Source organism: Tachyglossus aculeatus, chromosome X2, assembly GCF_015852505.1.
Source record: "Tachyglossus aculeatus isolate mTacAcu1 chromosome X2, mTacAcu1.pri, whole genome shotgun sequence".
Taxonomy (NCBI): Eukaryota; Metazoa; Chordata; class Mammalia; order Monotremata; family Tachyglossidae; genus Tachyglossus; species Tachyglossus aculeatus.
Window position 1 is genome coordinate 29,839,464 of NC_052100.1, and position 20,220 is coordinate 29,859,683.

Sequence of the window (20,220 nt, forward strand, 5' to 3'; positions counted from 1 at the left end):
GTGCAGAGCACTGTACTAAGCACTTGGGGAGTACAAGTTGGTCCCTACCCAACAGTGGGCTCACAGGCTAGAAGGGGGAGACGGACAACAAAACAAAGCATATTGACAAGATAAAATGAACAGAATAGATATGTACAAGTAAAATAAATGGAGTAGTAAATATGTACAAACATAAAGTAAAATAAATAAATAGAGTAATAAATATGTATAAGCATATATACATATACACAGGTGCTGTGGGGAAGGGAAGGAGGTAAGACGGGGTGGGGGGGGATGGAGAGGGCCTCGGCAGGGCCTGGAAGGGAACGAATGAGTCAATCAATCGTATTTATTGAGCGCTTACTGTGTGCAGAGCACTGTACTAAGCGCTTGGGGAGTACAAGTTGGCAACATCTAGAGACGGTCCCTACCCAACAGCGGGCTCGCCGTCTTGATGGCGTTGAACTCTTTGCGCCAAGGGAAGAGGTAGAGGTTAAGCGCTTACTATGTTTCAAGCACTGTTCTAAGTGCTGCGGTAGATACAAGCAGACTCACCCGTTCTCCCTGAATCCCCTGCCCGTGATAGGGTCAGGGGCCGGCCTCCCACCCCCTCAACAAAAGCAATTAATTAAAGCCGACAGAGTATCGTTTCCAAAGAGCGGATCGGAGGCCGCAACGCGGGAATATCCGCTGGCGCCGGGACCCTCTGGGTGGTCTCAGGGACAGTAGCCATGGGGCTGGGGGCCGGCAGGATGACCAGAACCATACATCTCTGTGTTACAGGAGTGAATAATCTTTCCCAGTCACTCGGTGCCAACCAGCTAATCGCCACCACCCTCGCCCACCTGGACCTCTCCGGAAATGCCCTTCGCGGGGATGACTTCTCGGTAGGTTCTTCTCGTCGCGGCCTTGGCCCGGGCGGGAAGCGGCTTGCAGCCCGGGGTTGGCGTTGGGAGGAGAATCGAGGCGGTTCAGAGAGATTTGAATTGGTTGACCCGTCCAGAAGGAATCAGATCTTGAAGACCACGCCCGCCATGGGTGGAAGGTTCTTGTTTATATAAATATTTATTACTCTATTTATTTTACTTGTACAAATTTATTTATTTATTTTATTTTGTTAGTATGTTTGGTTTTGTTCTCTGTCTCCCCCTTTTAGACTGTGAGCCCACTGTTGGGTAGGGACCGTCTCTATATGTTGCCAATTTGGACTTCCCAAGCGCTTAGTCCAGTGCTGTGCACACAGTATGCGCTCAATAAATACGATTGATTGATTGATTCTTGTCTAATAATTGTGGTATTTGTTGAGAACTCACTATGTGTCAAGCACTGTAATAATACTAATAATAATGGTATTTGTTAAGCACTTATTAAGTGCAAAGCACTGAGGGAGGTTACAAGGTGATCAGGTTGTCCCATGGGGGGCTCACAGTTTTAATCCCCATTTTCCAGATGAGGTAACTGAGGCCCAGAGAAGTGAAGTGACTTGCCCAAAGTCACGCAGCTGACAAGTGGCGGAGTCGGGATTTGAACCCATGACCTCTGACTCCAAAGCCCGGGCTCTTTCCACTGAGCCACGCTGCTTCGAGGCAGTACAAGCTCATCGGGTCCTACATAGTGCTCAGAGTCCAAGCAGGAGGAGAACTGGTATTGAATCCCCATTCTGCAGAGGAGGGAACTGAGGCACAGAGAATAATAATAATAATAATGGTTTAATACTGGTTTAATGGTTTAATAATAATAATAATAATTTATTAAGCACTTACTATGAGCCAGGCACTGTACTAAGCAAAGTGAAGTGACTCGTCCAAGGTCACAGAGCAGGCAAATGGTGAAATCAGGATTAGAACCCAGTTTCTCTGATTCCCATATCTGTTTTATTTCCACTAAGACCATGCTGCTGAGCATGACTGTGGGCGTCAGGAGTCCTGGGTTTGAGTGCCAACTCTGCCCCTGGCCTCAGGAAAGTTGCTGAATTTTTCTGAGTCTCCACTTCTCAAACTTTTAAGGATAAAATGAGAGTCCCAATGGAAGAGAACAGATGAGAGGAAATTTTAAAAGCGCCGGGAAAATTTCTTTATTACAAAGTGAATCAGCATGACCTAATAGAAAGAGCACAGACCTGGGTTCTAATCCCTCTGTGACCCTGGACAAGTCACTTAACTTCTGCTCCTAAGCTGCTTTAAAATGGATAGTCAATACCTGTTCTCCTCATTGTAATAATAATAATAATGATGGTACTTGTTAAGCACTTACTATGTGCAAAGCACTGTTCTAAGCTCTGGGGAGGGTACAAGGCGATCAGGTTGTCCCACGGGGGGCTCACAGTTTTAATCCCCATTTTTACAGGTGAGGTAACTGAGGCACAGAGAAGTGAAGTGACCTGCCCAAAGTCACCCAGCTGACAAGTGGCAGAGCCGGAATTTGAACCCACGACCTCTGACTCCAAAGCCCGGGCTCTTCCCACTGAGCCACGCTGCTTCACAATTTGTAGATTGTGCGCTCCATGTGAGACAGGGACTGTGTCCAACCCAGTGACCTTGTAGAGAAGCAGCGTGGCTCAGTGGAAAGAGCCGGGGCTTTGGAGTCAGAGGTCATGGGTTCAAATTCCGGCTCTGCCACTTGTCAGCTGTGTGACTTTGGGCAAGTCACTTCACTTCTCTGGGCCTCAGTTCCCTCATCTGGAAAATGGGGATTAAGACTGTGAGCCCCCCATGGGACAACCTCATCACCTTGTAACCTCCCCAGCGCTTAGAACGGTGCTTTGCACATAGTAAGCACTTAATAAATGCTATTATTATTATTATTATTATGTACCCCAGGGCTTAGAACAGTGCTTGACACATAGCACTTAACAAATAATGCTCTAAAAAGATGACCAAACATTTTTTTATGATATTATTCTGATGAGATCTGAAATTCCCTGCACTCAAGCTAGCATCCCTGCACAAATGAATCAACACAAACTTCACAGTCAGCAGCCGGGAAAGATATTATCAAATGGGAAGTCGTTGCTAAGGTCATTTAATCAATCGGTGGAGTTTGGGGGGTTTTTTTAGCACTTTGTGCCGAGCACAGCACTTATGTACACAAACAGCACTTACAGAGATATCTATAATTTATTTATATTAACGTCTGTCTCCCCCCGTGTAGACCGTGAGCTCGCCATGTGCAGGGAACGTGTCTACCGACTCTATTGGACTCGCCCAAGTGCTTAGTACAGTGCTCTGTGCACCGTAGGCGCTTAATAAATACCATAGGAAGATTGATTTACCTCAGAGCACTGTACTTAGCACTTAGGAGAGTAAAATAGAGTTGGTAGACACAGTACCTGCCCTTGAGGAGCTTACTATCCAACTGGAAAGGCAGAAATTAAAATGTTACAGATAGGGGAAATGGCATAATACGAAGAGAGGGGTTGGATGAGTTTTTAAGTGCTTAAAGGATAAAGACTCAAGCATGTAGGTGATGCGGAGGGAGGGCAAATTAGGTGGGGAAATGAGGTTAGTCAAGGAAGGCTTCCTGGAGGCGATCTGATTTTAGTAGGGTTTTAGAGATTTCATTCATTCATTCTTTCAATAGTATTTATTGAGCGCTTACTGTGGGCAGAGCACTGGACTAAGCGCTTGGGAAGTCCAAGTTGGCAACATCTAGAGACGGTCCCCACCCAACAGCGGGCTCACAGTCTAGACGGGGGAGACAGACAACGAAACAAAACATATTAACAAAATAAAATAAAAAGAATAAATACGCGAAGGGGAGATGAACCTACCCTGGCCACTGGATCCCCTCAGACCAAGCGGAAACTCTACTTGATGCCCAGAGCCGCCGAGGATCCCCCTTTGGGCAGCTAGTCAACCCACAATCCTGCTCTTCCCGTCATGAGCACTAGTGAAGAGTCTTCAGTCGTATTTATTAAGCACTTAGTTTGTGCAGAGCACTGTGCTGAGCGCTTGGGAGCGTACAAAATATAATAATGCAACAGTAGCATTCCCTGTCCGCAGCGAGGTTTTGGGAACCATCCATTCATTCGATCGTATTTATTGAGCGCTTACTGTGTGCAGAGCACTGTACTAAGCGCTTGGGATGTACAAGTTGGCAACATATAGAGAACCACTGCATCGGGTCTCCTGGAGACCTCTGAACCCCCTCCCATCTCACTCTGTCTCTGTGTCGGTCTCTGTCTCTCTTTTCCTCCCCAGTACCTGTGCAGTTTTTTGGCCCAGCCCAACGCCATCACTCACCTGGATTTATCCAGCACCGAGTGTGCCCTGGACACGGTAATGGCCCTTTACCATTTTGCCGGGGGAAAATTGCAATCGCGGTTGTCGTTTGTTACACGTGCCTGGGGCCTCCTGTCCGCTGAGCGCCGGGCCGGGTTCCCGGACGCCTCTCCAGACTTGGAGGGAGGAAAAGATGGAGGGAGGGAAGGTTGGAGAGAAGGAGAGATGGAGCGGGGGGTGAGTATCCTTTGCTCATCATTCCCAGGTGTGCAGCGCTCTCCTCCGCGGATGCCTCCAACACCTCGCCATCCTCAACCTCTCCCGAACGGTCTTCTCTCACCGGTATGTGCCCAACTTAGCCCCCACGGCCTGGTTTCTTTAGAGAAACAGTGTGGTTCAGTGGCTAGAGCTTGGGAGTCAGGAGGAGCCGAGTTCTAATCCCAGTTTCATCACTTGCCTGCCGTGTGACCTTGGACCAGTCACTTCTCCAGGCCTCGGTTACCTCATCTGTAAAATGGGGATTAAGAGTGTGAGCCTCGTGTGGGACAGGGACAATGTCTAACCCGATTAGCTTGTATCTACCCCAGTGCTTGGCACATAGTAAGAGCTTAACAAGGACGATTATTATTAATCTGGTCACTTAGTGGGGGCGGGAAGGAGAGGTTGGAACAGAAGGCTAGAGTAGGAGCCCTGTGGATGGCTGGGTGTTCCTGCTGGGGGTTTTGTTGGGGGGTTTTGTGGTAGCGTGGCTCAGTGGAAAGAGCCCGGGCTTTGGAGTCGGAGGTCATGGGTTCAAATCCCAGCTCTGCCAATTGTCTGCTGTGTGAGCTTGGGCAAGTCACTTAACTTCTCTGTGCCTCAGTTACCTCATCTGGAAAATGGGGATTAAGACTGTGTGCTCCCTGTGGAACAACCTGATCACCTCGTAACCTCCCCAGCGCTTAGAACAGTGCTTTGCACATAGTAAGCGCTTAACAAATACCAAAAATTATTATTAATTATTACTTGTTAAGCGCTCACTATGTGCCTAGCATTGTCCTAAGTGCCGGGGTAGATCCAAGCTCAACAGGTTGGACACAGTCTATGTCCCACATGGGGCTCACAATTTTTTAATCCCCTTTTTACAGATGAGGTAACTAAGGCCCAGAGAAGTGAAGTGACTTGCCCAAGCTCACACAGCAGACACGTGGCAGAGCCGTGTCACCTTCACGTCTCATCCCCTTAGCAGAGCAGGGTAGCTCTCTCTGTGGGAGCCAGTGCCGGGGTGGGGGGCTCCCTGCAGCTTCCCTCCCACCCCTCACGCTGGGCCATTGATTCATTCAGTCGTATTTATTGAGCGCTTACTGTGTGCAGAGCACTGTACTAAGCGCTTGGGAAGTCCAAGTTGGCAACATATAGAGACGGCCCCTACCCAACGGTGGGCTCACAGTCTAGAAGGCCGGACAACGCGGTCGAGAAAGGTCCCCAGAGCGGGGCCAGGATAACCACGCTTGACCGTTGACCAGAAGCACTGGTGCTGATAGCTTCTGCCCGGTCCGGTGGGGCCGAGCTGACGATCCCTACCTTATCTTGCCAATATGTACTTCCCAAGCGCTTAGTACAGTGCTCTGCACACAGTAAGCGCTCAATAAATACGATTGATGATGGGCAACTGAGCACCCGCAGGGGCTACCCAACCTCTTTTTCAATCAGCCCCTCCCTTTGACCCTCGAAACCCATTTATTTTGACGTCAGTGGTCCAGGTATGAAGTAGGAAAACCCCCATTGCTTTTACCTTAACTCCCCAGATGATTGGGGTCTAAGAGATTTGGCGGTGGGGCCTGAGGGCTTATATACTCACGGAAAATGCTAGGTTAGGGGCAGTGTGGCTCACTGGAAAGAGCCCAGGGCCGGGGGCGATTTTTAGCAAATCGCTTCACCTCTCTGGGCTTCAGTTTCCTCCTGTAAAATGGGAAGAAACCCTCCCTGTCTGGAGGGAAAGTTCTGGGGAGAAACAAAGCGGTTGACAAATCCAGCAGGCGTAGCCAGTGCCGAGTCGGGGCCTTGGGCTGAGGTGGGGGTCACTCACGCACGGGTTGCCCGTCTCCGCTTCGGCCCCAGGAAAGGGAAGGAAGTCCCCCTGTCCTTCAAGCAGTTCTTCAGCAGCTCGCTCGCCTTGAGGCACATCAACTTGGCCGGCACCCGACTGGCTCCGGAGCCTCTGAAGTAAGTCCTGGCCTGTGCCCCCGTCTCCTCTCCGTCCCCACGGCCCTGGGTCCTCATGGAGGCTGGCACGGGCCACCTGCTCGTGGGGTGAGCGGGAAGGCCGATTGTAGGACACCATGGTTTTCCGGAACGGGAAGCAGAGGGCGACCCGTGGGTTGACTTTTGGGGGACAGCACCCGGACTGGAGGACCGCATCTCCGCACCCTGGTCCTGTTAGACTCGGACATCCACCCTCGCCTACCAACAGACCTCAGGTCGATTGGCTTTCCGGGGCAGCGGGTGTCTACGGTTTGACGTTCGGTCATTTAGGGGTGACCTTGGGTGGTCTTGGGTTGTCCGGGCCTCCTCGCTCTCTGGACGCCTGTCCAGCTACCATCTTCCTGCCCGTCCACACTGTCCCCTGGCCTGGGTCAGAGGGAGGAGGGCCGGGGGAACCCACCAGTAACCATCCGGGTCGGCATTTGGTGAGAGACGCGGAGAAGCCCGTGAACCTCTCAAGTCACGCTTGTCACCATTTTGGTCTTTACCTTGGGAAGCAGCGTAGCCTAATGGATAGTGCCCAGACCTGGGTGTCTGAAGGACCTGGGTTCTGATCCCAGCCCTGCCACCTGTCTGCTGTGTGATCTTGGGCAAGTCATTTAACTTCGCTGTGCCTCTGATCCTTCATCTGGAAATTGGGGATTAAGTCTTCGAGCCCCAGGGACTTTGTCCAACCTGATTAGGCTGTGTCTACCCCAGCGCTTAGTACAGTGCCTGGAACACAGTAAGCGCCTAACAAAACGCCATAAAAAAATATGCCTTCAAAGGTAGATTCATTTCCCAGCATTCTTGAAAGGCACTGGAGCTCCATCCTGCCAAGCTGCCTCCCAAATTCCAGGATGTTCCTTCCACTGGTGTCCCAGCCCGCCTTGTCCCTGAGATGGGAATGCCTCATGGTGAGATTAGTCAGGAATTCACTCATTTCATTCAGTCGTACTTATTGAGCGCTTACTGTGTGTGGAGCACTGTACTAAGCACTTGGGAAGTACAAGTTGGCAACATATAGATATGATCTTTACCCAACAACGGGCTCACAGTCTAGAAGACTGGAATTCCCCTTGCTCCCTCCAGTGATGGGGAAACAGCAAAATGTGGGCTGGGAGAACTGGGCTGTCCACCAGACTGGGATTGGTTGAGGGCAAAAATGGAGTCATGGGCTACTGCCCCAGCCAGCTGAGACCCTGGCCACATCCCCCTCCCCTTCCTCGCATCTGACAGTGGACAGCTTACTTCCCGAAAATCCCCATAAAGAAAATGCCTTTGACGCGCCATCTCTAATGGCGCTTCCTTAATAATCTTCCAGACCTGGAAGTGTCTACAAGTGGAAGATGCAAGTGGGAATTTCCCTACAATGAGCACCATTGAAGTTCAGCGCACAGTTAGCCAGATGTGGCTCTGTTTGCACAGGAACAGGATCTTGTAGATCTTGACACCTGCAAGAATGAGAGAGAGAGAGAGAGAGAGAGAGAAGAGCCACAGCACAGCATTGTGGCTGTTGGAACTAGCAGTAAAACTGTCCGTTCCAATCTTTCTCTTCGAAGACGAGGCTTTGGACTGGGCCCGTGACCAGGACTGGGCTCTGAGAAGAGGCCGGGCTTAGCTTTTGTCGTGACCAGGTCAGCGCTGGCTGATTTTCCTAACGGACTTTTCATTTTCCAGAGCGCTCTTACTGGGCCTGGCCTGCAATCATCATCTGAAGGAGGTGTCACTTGATCTCAGCAATTGTGAGGTGAGGACCGCCCCAGGTACAAGCAGGGGGTCTCTAGGCGCTTTGAATTTTTCCTCCTCAGGCTGTGGATGTTTTAGCCTCGCCAATGCTGACCATGTTTCTGGTCCACGACCATGTTTCTGGTCCACGTGGGGCCTGAACCCCGTCCCCCGGGGCCCTGCAAGAGGGTCAGTGTTCGGTCTAGCGTTCCGGGCTGCTTCATCCTTTCCAAGACACCAGGAAGCGTTATTTTTGAGCCCAAGACGTGGTTTGGCCTGGGCAGTTTCGTTTGAATAACAGTGAATTGATGGTTGAACGCTGACCCGATCTGTAGTATCTTTCAACATCTCCTGGGTGTCAAGCACTGTGCACTGTACTGAGTGCCTCCTGGGTGCTGGGCACCTATTGGGTGCCAAACAAGGCACTAAGTTCTTTGGGAAAAAATGACAGTCCATGTCTACCAGAGCTGTCTCATCCTAACACAGTGAACCTTACGGGATGGGGTAGCCCCCTAGTTGGACTGGGGTGGAAACAAAAGTTATTGGCAGTGGTCCCTGCCGGTTCAGTGATGCACAGGTTAGGTGTTACCACCCCAAGCATCCTTGTGGCGAGGGGAAAGGTAGATAGAATCCCGGGTTGGTTCGGCCACGGGGCTGACCCATGGTGGCCTGGTCCATGGTCTGTTGAAAGAGATGGACACACGTACAAGGATAGGAAAGATGCACTCGTAAGTAGAGAGGAGAAGGGAGAGTCAGAAGTGTTGGACGATCCATGCTGGATCCTTGGAGGGAGAGTCAGGGATGGAGCAGGGAGAGTCAGAGGTGTTGGACGGTCCATGCTGGGCACCTGGAAGGAGAGGGGAGAATCGGGGGTGTTGGATAGTCCGTCCCTAACAGTGAGGAGGAACATTGAGGAAAGCAACCAGCACCTGATTTCCATGGGCCAGTGGTGGGGGTTGTTATAGTGTATTCTCGCAAGTGCTTAGCACAGTGATAATAATAATAATAATAATAATAATAATAATAATAATGGCATTTGTTAAGCACTTACATGTGCAAAGCACTGTTCTAAGCGCTGGTCTGCACACAGTAAGCATTCAGTAAATATGATTGATTGGTGTGATTAATTGGGGAACTCCATCTCAATTATCCTTCTTGCTCCATCCTGATCACTGAATTTCACTTTCTCTCCTTGGGCCTTCCGTAGCTTGGCCACTGTGTAAGTACCTTTTTCTTCTCGTGCCATCGGTAAATATCCCACCTGTCTTCATTTCTCTTTGGCCCCTTTTGAGACCCAAACTTCGTCGCCACTTTTTACCCAGTTGTCAGACACCTACCTGCATCTATTCCTGATCGGCTGGGTTTGAAAGTATCCTGCCTGGACTTCCCAGGGAAAGGACTCGGAAAATTGCGGCCGGAGAATCTAAATTCCCTGTGTCTCCCATTTGCCGCTGTGAAAATACAGACCGGTACCTTCGCACGGACTTCCTCGTTGCTATCTGTGCCTGAAGGAACGTGGCTGGCCAAGCCAGGAGGGCTTGAGTAGCACAAACCGCCAGCGCCAATTTCAATCCCTCGCTCAGTATCCGGGCCTCAAATCTTCCATGACTGGACGGAGCCGGCCGAAGCTGTCCCTTGTGCACGTTGCAATTTAATTTTCTCAGAGCCGAAGATGCTGGGACCAGAAGCTGTGGTTTCTCTCGGTGGTAGCGTCAGACCCCGGGGGCTCCTGTTCAGACCCCTTTCCTTCCAGCCCTGGTGCAATGAAATAATAATAATTATAATAATGATGGTATTTTTTAAGCGCTTTCTATGTGCAAAGCACTGTTTTAAGTGCTGGGGTAGATACAAGGTGATCAGGTTGTCCTATGGGAGGCTCACAGTCTTAATCCCCGTTTTACAGATGAGGGAACTGAAGCCTAGAGAAGTGAGGTGACTTGCCCAAAGTCACACAGCCAACAAGCGGAAGAGCCGGGATTTGAACCCATGACCTCTGACTCCAAAGCCCGGGTTCTTTCCACTGAGCCACGCTGCTTCTCTGGTGTGACATTCATTCGTTCGTTCATTCATTCAATCGTATTTATTGAGCGCTTACTGTGTGCAGAGCACTGTACTAAGCTCTTGGGAAGTCCAAGTTGGCAACATCTAGAGACGGTCCCTACCCAACAGTGGGCTCACAGTCTAGAAGGTGACATAGTGGATGGGGCAGGGCCTGAGAGTTAGAAGGACCTGGATTCTAATCCCGGCTCTTATTTGCTGCCGTGTGGCCTCGGGCAAGTCACTTGACTTCATGTGCCTCAGTTACCTCATCTGGTAAATGGGGATGAAGAATGCGAGCCCTGCATGGGACGTGGATTGTGTCCAACACGATGATCTTACATCTGTCCTAGCACGTAAACGGTGCCGTAAGCACTTAACAAATACCGTTTTAAAAAAACAAAAAGAAAGGATGGTTTGGGAGACACTGGAACTGTTTGCCGTGAAACTTTCTGCTCGTTTTTTTTAACCCCCACACCATGAGCTGCATGCTCGGCAAACCTTGCTTTCGCCGTGGTGTCGCCTGACCCGGGCCTCCCTTGGCTGCTTGTCAGGCTGTGCCATGCTTGGGTTGGATTTTTCCTTCCAGCTGCGCTCAGGAGGGGCCCAGGTCCTGGAAGGCTGCATCGCCGAGATCCACAACATCACTAGCCTCGACATTTCCGACAACGGTGAGGACGTGGAAAAACGTGGGGACTCGCAAAACCGCCCTCTGAGGGACCACGGGCTGCGTGGCCTCGTGGGAAGACCATGGGACTGGGTATCGGGAGCCCCGGGTTCTAATCCTAAATATTGCTCCTGTCTTGCTGGGTGACCCTGGGCAAGCCGCTTAACGTCGCTGGGCCTCAGTTTCCTCATCTGTAGAATGGGGATGAAGTGCCCATCCTTCCTCCGTCGTAGGTGGGGAGCCCCATGTGAAACAGGAACTGTCTGATTGGGTTAGCTTGTATTTGATTCAACACTTAGTGCAATGCCTGGCACAGAATAAGGACATAATAAACACTGTAATTAGAATTAATGGTTCTTAATACTACTACTACTAATAATAATAATAATAATGGCATTTGTTAAGCACTTACTAGGTGCCAAGCACTGTTCTAAGCACTGGGGGGGATACAAGGTAATCAAGGTTGTCCCACGTGGGGCTCACAATCTTAATCCCCATTTTACAGATGAGGGAACTGAGGCCCAGAGAAGTGAAGTGACTTGCCCAAAATCACTTAGCTGACAAATACCGGAGCAGGGGTTAGAACCCATGACCTTTGACTCTGCACAGTGCTCTGCACACAGTAAGCGCTCAATAAATACGATTGATGATGAAATACGATTGATGACTCCCAAGCCCAGGCTCTTTCCACAGGGCCACGCTGCTTCTCTAGCCACGCTGCTTCCCTACCAAAGGAAAGGATGTGAACCCAAGAAAGAATCCCTGTCAATCCCTGTCAATCATTCAGTGGTATTTACGGAGCCCTTATTGTGTGCCAAGCACTGTGTTTGGGAGAGAGTGGCACAGTAGAGTTGTTAGTCACATTCCCTACCCACAGTACATTCACAGTCAAGATGGGGATGACAGCTAAGCTCCAGTTTACAATTAGATCAGAATTCTTTTCTCCCACCCCCTGATTTTTTGTGATAATCTATGACCAGTTCAATCCAAAATCCCTGGAAAACAGTGTGGTCTAGTGGATAGATCCCGAATCTGGGAGTCAGAGGCCCTGGGTTCTAATCCCAGCTCTGCCATTTGTCTGCTGTGTGACCTCGAGCAAGTCCGTTGCGGACAGGGATTGCCTCTATTGCTGAACTGTACTTTCTAAGCGCTTAGTACAGTGCTGTGCACACAGCAAGCGCTTAATAAATACGATTGAAGGAAAGTCCCTTCACCTCTCTGGGCCTCGGTTACCTCGTCTGGAAAACGGGATTAAGACAGTGAGCCTCGTGTGAGAGATGAACCTGATTAGCAGAGTTTAGTACAGTGTCTGGTATATCCTAAGCGCTTAACAAATACCATTTTTAAAAAACACAGTTTTCCTCACCTAAGGATGGGAAGCCTTTTGACCTCTTTCCCGATTGTCAAAGTGAACATGTCACTAAATCCCTTCCATCCTCCTCCTCACTCCTCCCTTCTTCTGCTGGCTCTGGGTCGTCACTGTCCTGGGTGGAGCCTTAGCTGAATCCTGGTGGAGAACACCGTTTTTCCCTGGGAAATTAGGAATTCACGAAGTCCCCAAGGGATGGGAAGAATTAAGAGAGGCCGGTTGCAGGGGCACCTGGGGCAGGAGGTGGGTGAAAAGTCTCCCATTGGAAAATTATCCGGAAAAGTAGTCGGGCACCTGTGTTCAGATGCCACGATTATTCTGGCTTTCCCCAGGCCTGGAAGGCGACCTGTGTCCGCTTATTGTCTGGCTAAGTAAAAACCGTTCCATCCGGCACCTGGCTTTAGGCAAGAACTTTAGCAACATGAAATCCAAGTGAGTTTTATTTTTTATTCTATTCCCGAATAATTAAAGTGATCCCGGCAGAAGGCCGGTTCGGTTGAATCCTCTATCTTTAACGTCCTTCCAGAAATCTCATCCCCGTGTTGGATAGCTTGGTCCAGATGATCCAGGATGAAGAATCTGTGAGTATCACGTGAGGGCCAAACCACTAACTGACCCGGTTTCGGTCTCATCAGGTGCCCTTGGGCCTTTGAAAGATCGATCAATCAATCAATCAATCGTATTTATTGAGCGCTTACTGTGTGCAGAGCACTGTACTAAGCACTTGGGAAGTACAAGTTGGAAACAGAGACAGTCCCTACCCAACAGTGGGCTCACAATCTAAAAGGGGATCTAAAAGGGGATCTAAAAGATGAGGAGCGAAACGATCCCCGACCTAAGATGGCAGGGGCACGTGTCTTGCTACTGTTGAATTCTGCCAGGTATCTAGTACAGTGCCTAATCCTCAGGTGTTCAGTAAATAATAATAATAATGATGGCATTTATTAAGCACTTACTATGTGCAAAGCACTGTTCTAAGCGCTGGGGTGGTTACAAGGTGATCAGGTTGTCCCACGGGGCTCTCACAGTCTTAATCTCCGTTTTACAGATGAGGGAACTGAGGCCCAGAGAAGTTAAATGAGTTGCCCAAGGTCACACAGCCGACAGTTGGCGGAGCTGGGATTTGAACCCATGACCTCTGACTCCAAAGCCCGGGCTCTTTCCACTGAGCCACGCTGCTTCTCTAAATGTCGGTGTCTGGCTGATTGATAATAATAATAATAATAATGGCATTTATTAAGCGCTTACTATGTGCAAAGCACTGTTCAAAGTGCTGGAGAGGTTACAAGGTGATCAGGTTGTCCCTCGTGGGGCTTACAGTCTTCATCCCCGTTTTACAGATGAGGTAACTGAGGCAAAGAGAAGTGAATTGACTTGCCCAAAGTCACACAGCTGACAAGTGGCGGAGCTGGGATTTGATAACACTAAAACTGCTGGTTCTGGGCAGAAGTGTAAGAAAGATGAATTTCGACTCCTGGCATGGGCTTCACTTCCCTAATTCCAAGGAATTAGCAACAGGATGGCCTAGTGGTTAAAGCACAACCCGGGAGTCAGAAGGACCTGGGTTCCAATCCTGGCCCCTCCACTTGTCTGCTGTGGGACCTTGAGCAAGTCACTTCACTTCTGTGGGCCTCAGTTACCTCATCTGTAAAATGGGGATTAAGCCTGGGAGCCCCATGTGGGACAGGGACTGTTTCCAACCTGATTAGCTTGTATCTATCCCAGCGCTTAGAACAGTGCCTGGTACATAGTAAGCGCTTAACAAATACAATTTAAAAAAAAATAGAGCACCATTCATTCATTCATTCATTCAATCGTATTTATTGAGCGCTTACTGTGTACAGAGCACTGTACTAAGCGCTTGGGAACATATAGAGACGGTCCCTACCCAACAGCGGGCTCACAGTCTAGAAGGGGGAGACAGACAACAAAACAAAACATATTAACAAGATAAAATAAGTATAATAAATATGTACAAGTAAAATAAATAAATAGAGTAATAAATAAATAGAGTAGTCTCCGTTTTTGAAGAGGCACTACCATGCCCACACCTCCAAATGTCTGGACATTTGGAGGACATTTGGACAGGGGCTGGACATTTGAATTTCATCCAGCGTCGGCCTAGGGCAAACAGCTACTGCCTGGAAGTCATAGGACCTGGGTTCTAATCCTGTTTCTGCTGCTTGCCTGCTCTGTGACCTTGGGCAAGTAACTTTACCTTTCTGGTTCAGTTTCCTCCTTAAAACCAGGATTAAATATCTGTTCTCTAAATCATCATCAATCGTATTTATTGAGCGCTTACTGTGTGCAGAGCAGTGTACTAAGTGCCTGGGAAGTACAAATTGGCAACATATAGAGACAGTCCCTACCCAACACTGGGCTCACAGTCTAAAAGGGGGAGACAGAGAACAAAACCAAACATACTAACAAAATAAAATAAACAGAATAGATATGTACAAGTAAAATAAATAAATGAATAAATAGAGTAATAAATATGTACAAAATATCTAGGGAAGCAGCGTGGCTCAGTGGAAAGAGCCCGGGCTACGGAGTTAGAAGTCATGGGTTCATATCCTGTCTCCACCACTTGTCAGCTGTGTGACTTTGGGCAAGTCACTTAACTTCTCTGGGCCTCAGTTCCCTCATCTGTAAAATGGGGATTAAGAGTGTGCGCCCCACATGGGACAACCTAATTACCTTGTATCTACCCCAGCGCTTAGAACAGTGCTTGGCACATAATAAGCGCTTAACAAATACCAACCTCATTATTATTATTATTATTATTCTCACTCACCCTTAGATTGTGAGCCCCGTAAGGGGCTGTGTCTGATCTGATTGCATTGTGTGTGCATTTTTAACGAACCCCAAATATTGTTAGCCAAAATGCTTTATGAAAGCACTTGCTCTAGTAGAAGTGAGTAGAAATGAGAGTGCCTTTGGGACGCTGCTAGGGGTTGTTGGTTGTTAAGGAGCCTCTCCTCGGAAAATGTCATGGGGGGGGAGAGAAATTAGGGAAGGAGCACTGCCTCAGCCTCTCTGCTTCCCCCCAACACCCCCAGGTCCTTTGTCAGAGGAAAACACATCCAGGGCAGAGCTGGGGCACCTTGATTTTTGTGCCCTAGATTGTAGAGACTGACAAAAAAAAGCAATTAACACGATGCTTCTCCTCCTGAATCAGTAACGAGCAAGACTCTTGTAGTGATGAGTAGCTGGGTGTAGAAACAGCAGACCTGAGATCTTTGGGGGGCTTTTAAATGGCGTTAAATATGCATGAGGAGTGATGTACATTTTTCATTTTCATTGTTCTTGTCGTGGAGGTTATTGTTCTGCAACGCGTTTTCTCCCTCCAGCAAGAACTCCCATGTTCAAACTGGATAATCAGAGGCACAGCGCAGGTGGGAAGGGGTTTTTCCCTCTGGCCCTACAAGATGGCCCTCCCTCATCTCCTCTGTCATCCCCTGATTCTCTCCCGAGTTATACCACCATCCTATAGAAAAGAGACTCAGTTCACTTAACTTCTCTGTGCCCCAGTTCCCTCATCTGTCAAATGGGGATTAAGACCGTGAGCCCCACGTGGGACAAACTGATCACCTTGTAACCTCCCCAGCGCTTAGAACAGTGCTTGGCACGTAGTAAGTGCTTAACAAATATCATTATTATTATTATTATATAATGGTATCTGTTAAAGCGCTTATTATGGACATAGACATAGCTGTGGACACACTTTGCACATAGCTCACCTCTTCCAGGAGGCCTTCCCAGACTGAACCCCCTCTTTCCTCTCCTCCTCCTCCCCCTCCCCCCCACCTTACCTCCTTCCCCTCCCCACAGTACCTGTATATATGGATATATGTTTGTACGTATTTATTACTCTATTTATATTTATTCTATTTATTTGATTTTGTTAATGTGTTTTGTTTTGTTGTCCGTCTCCCCCTTCTAGACTGTGAGCCCGCTGTTGGGTAGGGACCGTCTCTATATGTTGCCAACTTGTACTTCCCAAGTGCTTAGTACAGTGCTCTGCACACAGTAAGCGCTCAATAAATACTATTGAATGAATGACTAGTAAGCACTTAACAAATGCCATTATTATTATTCTATAATGGTATCTGTTAAAAACGCTTATTATGTGTCAAGCACTGTTCTAAGCTCTGGAGGTAGATACAAGCTAATCAGTTTGGATGCAGTCCCTGTCCCACATGGGGCTCACAGTCTTAATCCCCATTTTACAAATGAGGTCACTGAGGCCCAGAGAAGGGAAGTGACTTCCCCACGGTCACACAGCAGACAAGTGGCGGAGGCAGGATCAGAACGCAGGTCTTTTTGACTCCCAGCTTTTGCTCTAACCATTAGGCCATGCTGCTTCTCTGCTAGGACCAATGGGACAATTTTTCTGCTGTTTGCCTCCCTCTTTAGACTAGAAGCTTCTTGAGGGTAGGGGTGGTGTTATTTAAACTCTGTCCTCCAACGACCAGCACGGTTCCTTGCATGCGGTGGGTATCCATCCCAGTGCCCTGAATAAATACCGTTGACCCTGTCCAACATTAGGAGTTCACCCTAAGTCTGTTGCCCCCTGCTTGGGGCTCAGTACTGTCCTGGGCTGCACACAGTAAGCGCTCAATAAATACGATTGAATGAATGAATAAATGAATGAGCTCATTCCGAGATTTGGGTTGGTTTATTCATTTATTCATTCATTCAATCGTATTCATTAAGCGCTTACTGTGTGCAGAGCACTGTACTAAGCTCTTGGGAAGTACAAGTCGGCAACATATAGAGACGGTCCCTACCCAACAACGGGCTCACAGTCTAGAAGGGGGAGACGGATGACAAAACAAAACATGTGGACAGGTGTCAAGTCGTCAGAACAAACAGAATTAAAGCTAGATTCATTCATTCATTCAGTCGTATTTATTGAGCGCTTACTGTGTGCAGAGCGCTGTACTAAGCGCTTGGGAAGTGCAAGTCGGCAACATATAGAGACGGTCCCTACCCGACAACGGGCTCACAGTCTAGAAGGGGGAGACGGATGACAAAACAAAGCATGTGGACAGGTGGTCAAGTCGTCAGAACAAATAGAATTAAAGCTAGATTCATTCATTCATTCAGTCGTATTTATTGGGCGCTTACTGTGTGCAGAGCGCTGTACTAAGCGCTTGCGAAGTACAAGTTGGCAACATATAGAGACGGTCCCTACCCGACAACGGGCTCACAGTCTAGAAGGGGGAGACGGACAACGAAACAGAACATGGGGACAGGTGTCAAGTCGTCAGAACAAATAGAATTAAAGCTAGATGCACATCATTAACAAAATAAATAGAATAGTAAATTGGTACAAGTAAAATAAATAGAGTGATAAATCTGTACAAACATATGTACAGGTGCTGTGGGGAGGGGAAGGAGGTAGGGCCGGGGGGGATGGGGAGGAGGAGAGGAAAAAGGGGGCTCAGTCTGGGAAGGCCTCTTGGAGGAGGTGAGCGCTCAGTAGGGCCTTGAAGGGAGGAAGAGAGCGAGCTTGGTGGATGTGTGGAGGGAGGGCATTCCGGGCCAGGGGGAGGACGTGGGCCTGGGGTCGACGGCGGGACGGGCGAGAACGAGGCACGGTGAGGAGGTTAGCGGCGGCAGAGGAGTGGAGTGTGCGGGCTGTGATGGAGAAAGAGAGAAGGGAGGTGAGGTAGGAGGGGGCGAGGGGATGGAGAGGTTTATCAGGGTGTCCGACCCAAAGTAACCGTCTGTGAGCTCCCATCCTTGAAAGCGTGACCGTTCCCACTCCCCCTGGGAGGTCTCAGGAGTGAACTGACCAACTGCCGGCCACGGGGTCCATCCCGGAGCCGGGCCTCCTGAGCCTCGCCGGCCTCGAGGTAACCAGGCGGGTAGTTGGGAACCAACCGACTTGGTGAGGTTGATGTCAGTTGGTCAGCCAGTCGTAGTTATTGAGCGCTTACTGTGTGCAGAGCACTGTCCTAAGCGCCTGAGAGCAACAGACACATTCCTCACCCACAACGAGCGTGCTCCACCTCAGCCCCTACAGTCCCTGTCCCTCGCCGACTCCAAGCTCAAGACCGACGTCACCATCATCATCAACGCGCTGGGCAGCAACTCCTCCCTCACCAAAGTGGACATCAGTGGGAACGGCATGGGAGACATGGGAGCCAAGATGCTGGCGAAGGCCCTGCAGATCAACACCAAACTCAGGTCAGTCAGCCAGTCGATTGTATTTATTGGGCGCAGGGCACTGTGCTGAACGCCTGGGAGAGTACGGCGGGACAATAGCACAGACACGTTCCCTGCCGGCAACGAGCTGACAGTCAAGAGGTCTGAGGTCCCCGCTCCGCCCAGTGTCCACCCCACTGGAAGTCTCTCTGAAAATGTGATGGTCAGACCAGTCGGTTTGTGGGGAGCAGGATGATGCCGTGATTTATCCGGCCAAGTGGCCAAGCATCTGCTTCTTTTAATGAGGTGGACCCAGTGGGCTCAAGAAAGCTGGCCACCATGGGCAATGAAGTCCCCAGTGGCTACCAAGGCAACCTGGACAGGATGCTAGAGCAAATAATAATAATAATGATGGCATTTCTTAAGCGCATCCTATGTGCAAAGCACTGTTCTAAGTGCAGGGGAGGTTACAAGCTGATCAGGTTGTCCCACGGGGGGCTCACAGTCTTAATCCCCATTTTACAGATGAGGTAACTGAGGCCCAGAGAAGTGAAGTGACTTGCCCAAAGTCACGCAGCTGACAATTGGCAGAGCCGGGATTTGAACCCCTGACCGCTGACTCCAAAGCCCGGGCTATTTCCACTGAGCCACGCTGCTTCCGGCAAAGTGGCCGGAAAGCCAGGAGAGCCGTTAGCGAGTGGACTAAATCGGTGTACGGAATGGTTTAAAATGAATCCAAATTCATATTATTATTGTGAGTAAAAATGTTTTACAGGGAACCCAATCCCCTCTACTTAGATTCATCCTAATGACGTAATTGGATTCGCTTAACAGTGTTTCCCAAATGGTCCTATTTTTCCAGCGTATGATGTCACCCTAAGTCAGGGGTAGCCGGACTTGGGTTACGTGCAGAGAGAAAACACCATCTCTTCGCCCTATATTCGGAGCTAAATTGGGCCGTGCCATTGTGTTGAATTGCTAGGAGTCATGGAAGAGAGAATATATATTTTGTCGTGGGATTCCATCTTGTTTCTCTTCCATGGCCCGTCGGGTGGATCGTCCAACAGGACGGTGATCTGGGATAAGAACAACATCACGGCCCAGGGCTTCCAGGATATCGCTGTGGCTTTGGAAAAGTGAGTTTGCATTCGGACCCTTCGGTGTCCCGAGCAATCGGGTCTTTGCTGGAAAATAGCGCGCTGCATCATTCGCTTCAACCCACTGAGTCAGTCAGTCAGTCGTATGTTTTGAGCACTTACCACGTGCAGAGCACTATACTGAGCGCTTGGGAGAGGATGATATAACAATAAACAGACATTCCCTGCCCACAGCAAGCTTGCGGTCTAGAGGGGGAGACAGACATGAATAGAAATAAATAAATGACAGATATGGACGTAAGTGCTGTGGGGATGGGAGGGGATTGAAAGAAGGGAGCAAGTCAGGGTGAGGAAGAAGGGAGTGGGAGAAGAGGAAAGGAGGGCTTTGTCAGGGAAGGCCTTTTGGAGGAGGGCGTTCAATAAGGTTTTGAAGTGGGGGAGAGTAATTGCCTGTCGCATAAGGTCAGATTTATGTTGAATGTTTCTGGGGACATCCCAGAGCCCTCAGGATGCAATTAAACCAGCAGTTTTTTGGCTTTGTGTCCTGATTACATCCAGTAGCCTAGCTCAGTCAGGAAATTCCCGGTACCATTTGGGAACTTGGATGAAACCCTCATCAAGGTAATCAATAGGGCGGAATGGGCGAGGACAAAGTTCTTTCTGAAATGACTTTGGTTCCAGAAAAATGGAAAACCCGAAAGTGCTTGTTTTCCCTGAGCTACTGCCTCCTTCTCTTTCCCTTCCACC

At 49.2% G+C, this 20,220-nt stretch overlaps 1 protein-coding gene across 2 annotated transcripts in view; it reads left to right on the plus strand.

Annotated features, from left to right (window-relative positions):
- Positions 1-20,220, plus strand: part of CARMIL1 (capping protein regulator and myosin 1 linker 1) — a 107,450-nt gene that overhangs the window by 53,621 nt on the left and 33,609 nt on the right. The window contains exons 13-23 of one of the 2 annotated variants that reach the window (XM_038771150.1): positions 763-866; positions 4,179-4,256; positions 4,465-4,541; positions 6,300-6,404; positions 8,103-8,172; positions 9,358-9,369; positions 10,777-10,858; positions 12,556-12,655; positions 12,750-12,804; positions 18,246-18,418; positions 19,444-19,512. In XM_038771150.1, coding sequence (XP_038627078.1) covers positions 763-866; positions 4,179-4,256; positions 4,465-4,541; positions 6,300-6,404; positions 8,103-8,172; positions 9,358-9,369; positions 10,777-10,858; positions 12,556-12,655; positions 12,750-12,804; positions 18,246-18,418; positions 19,444-19,512 — 925 coding nt within the window. The remainder of the gene's footprint in view (positions 1-762; positions 867-4,178; positions 4,257-4,464; positions 4,542-6,299; positions 6,405-8,102; positions 8,173-9,357; positions 9,370-10,776; positions 10,859-12,555; positions 12,656-12,749; positions 12,805-18,245; positions 18,419-19,443; positions 19,513-20,220) is intronic. The other variant, XM_038771151.1, reaches the window with a different exon arrangement.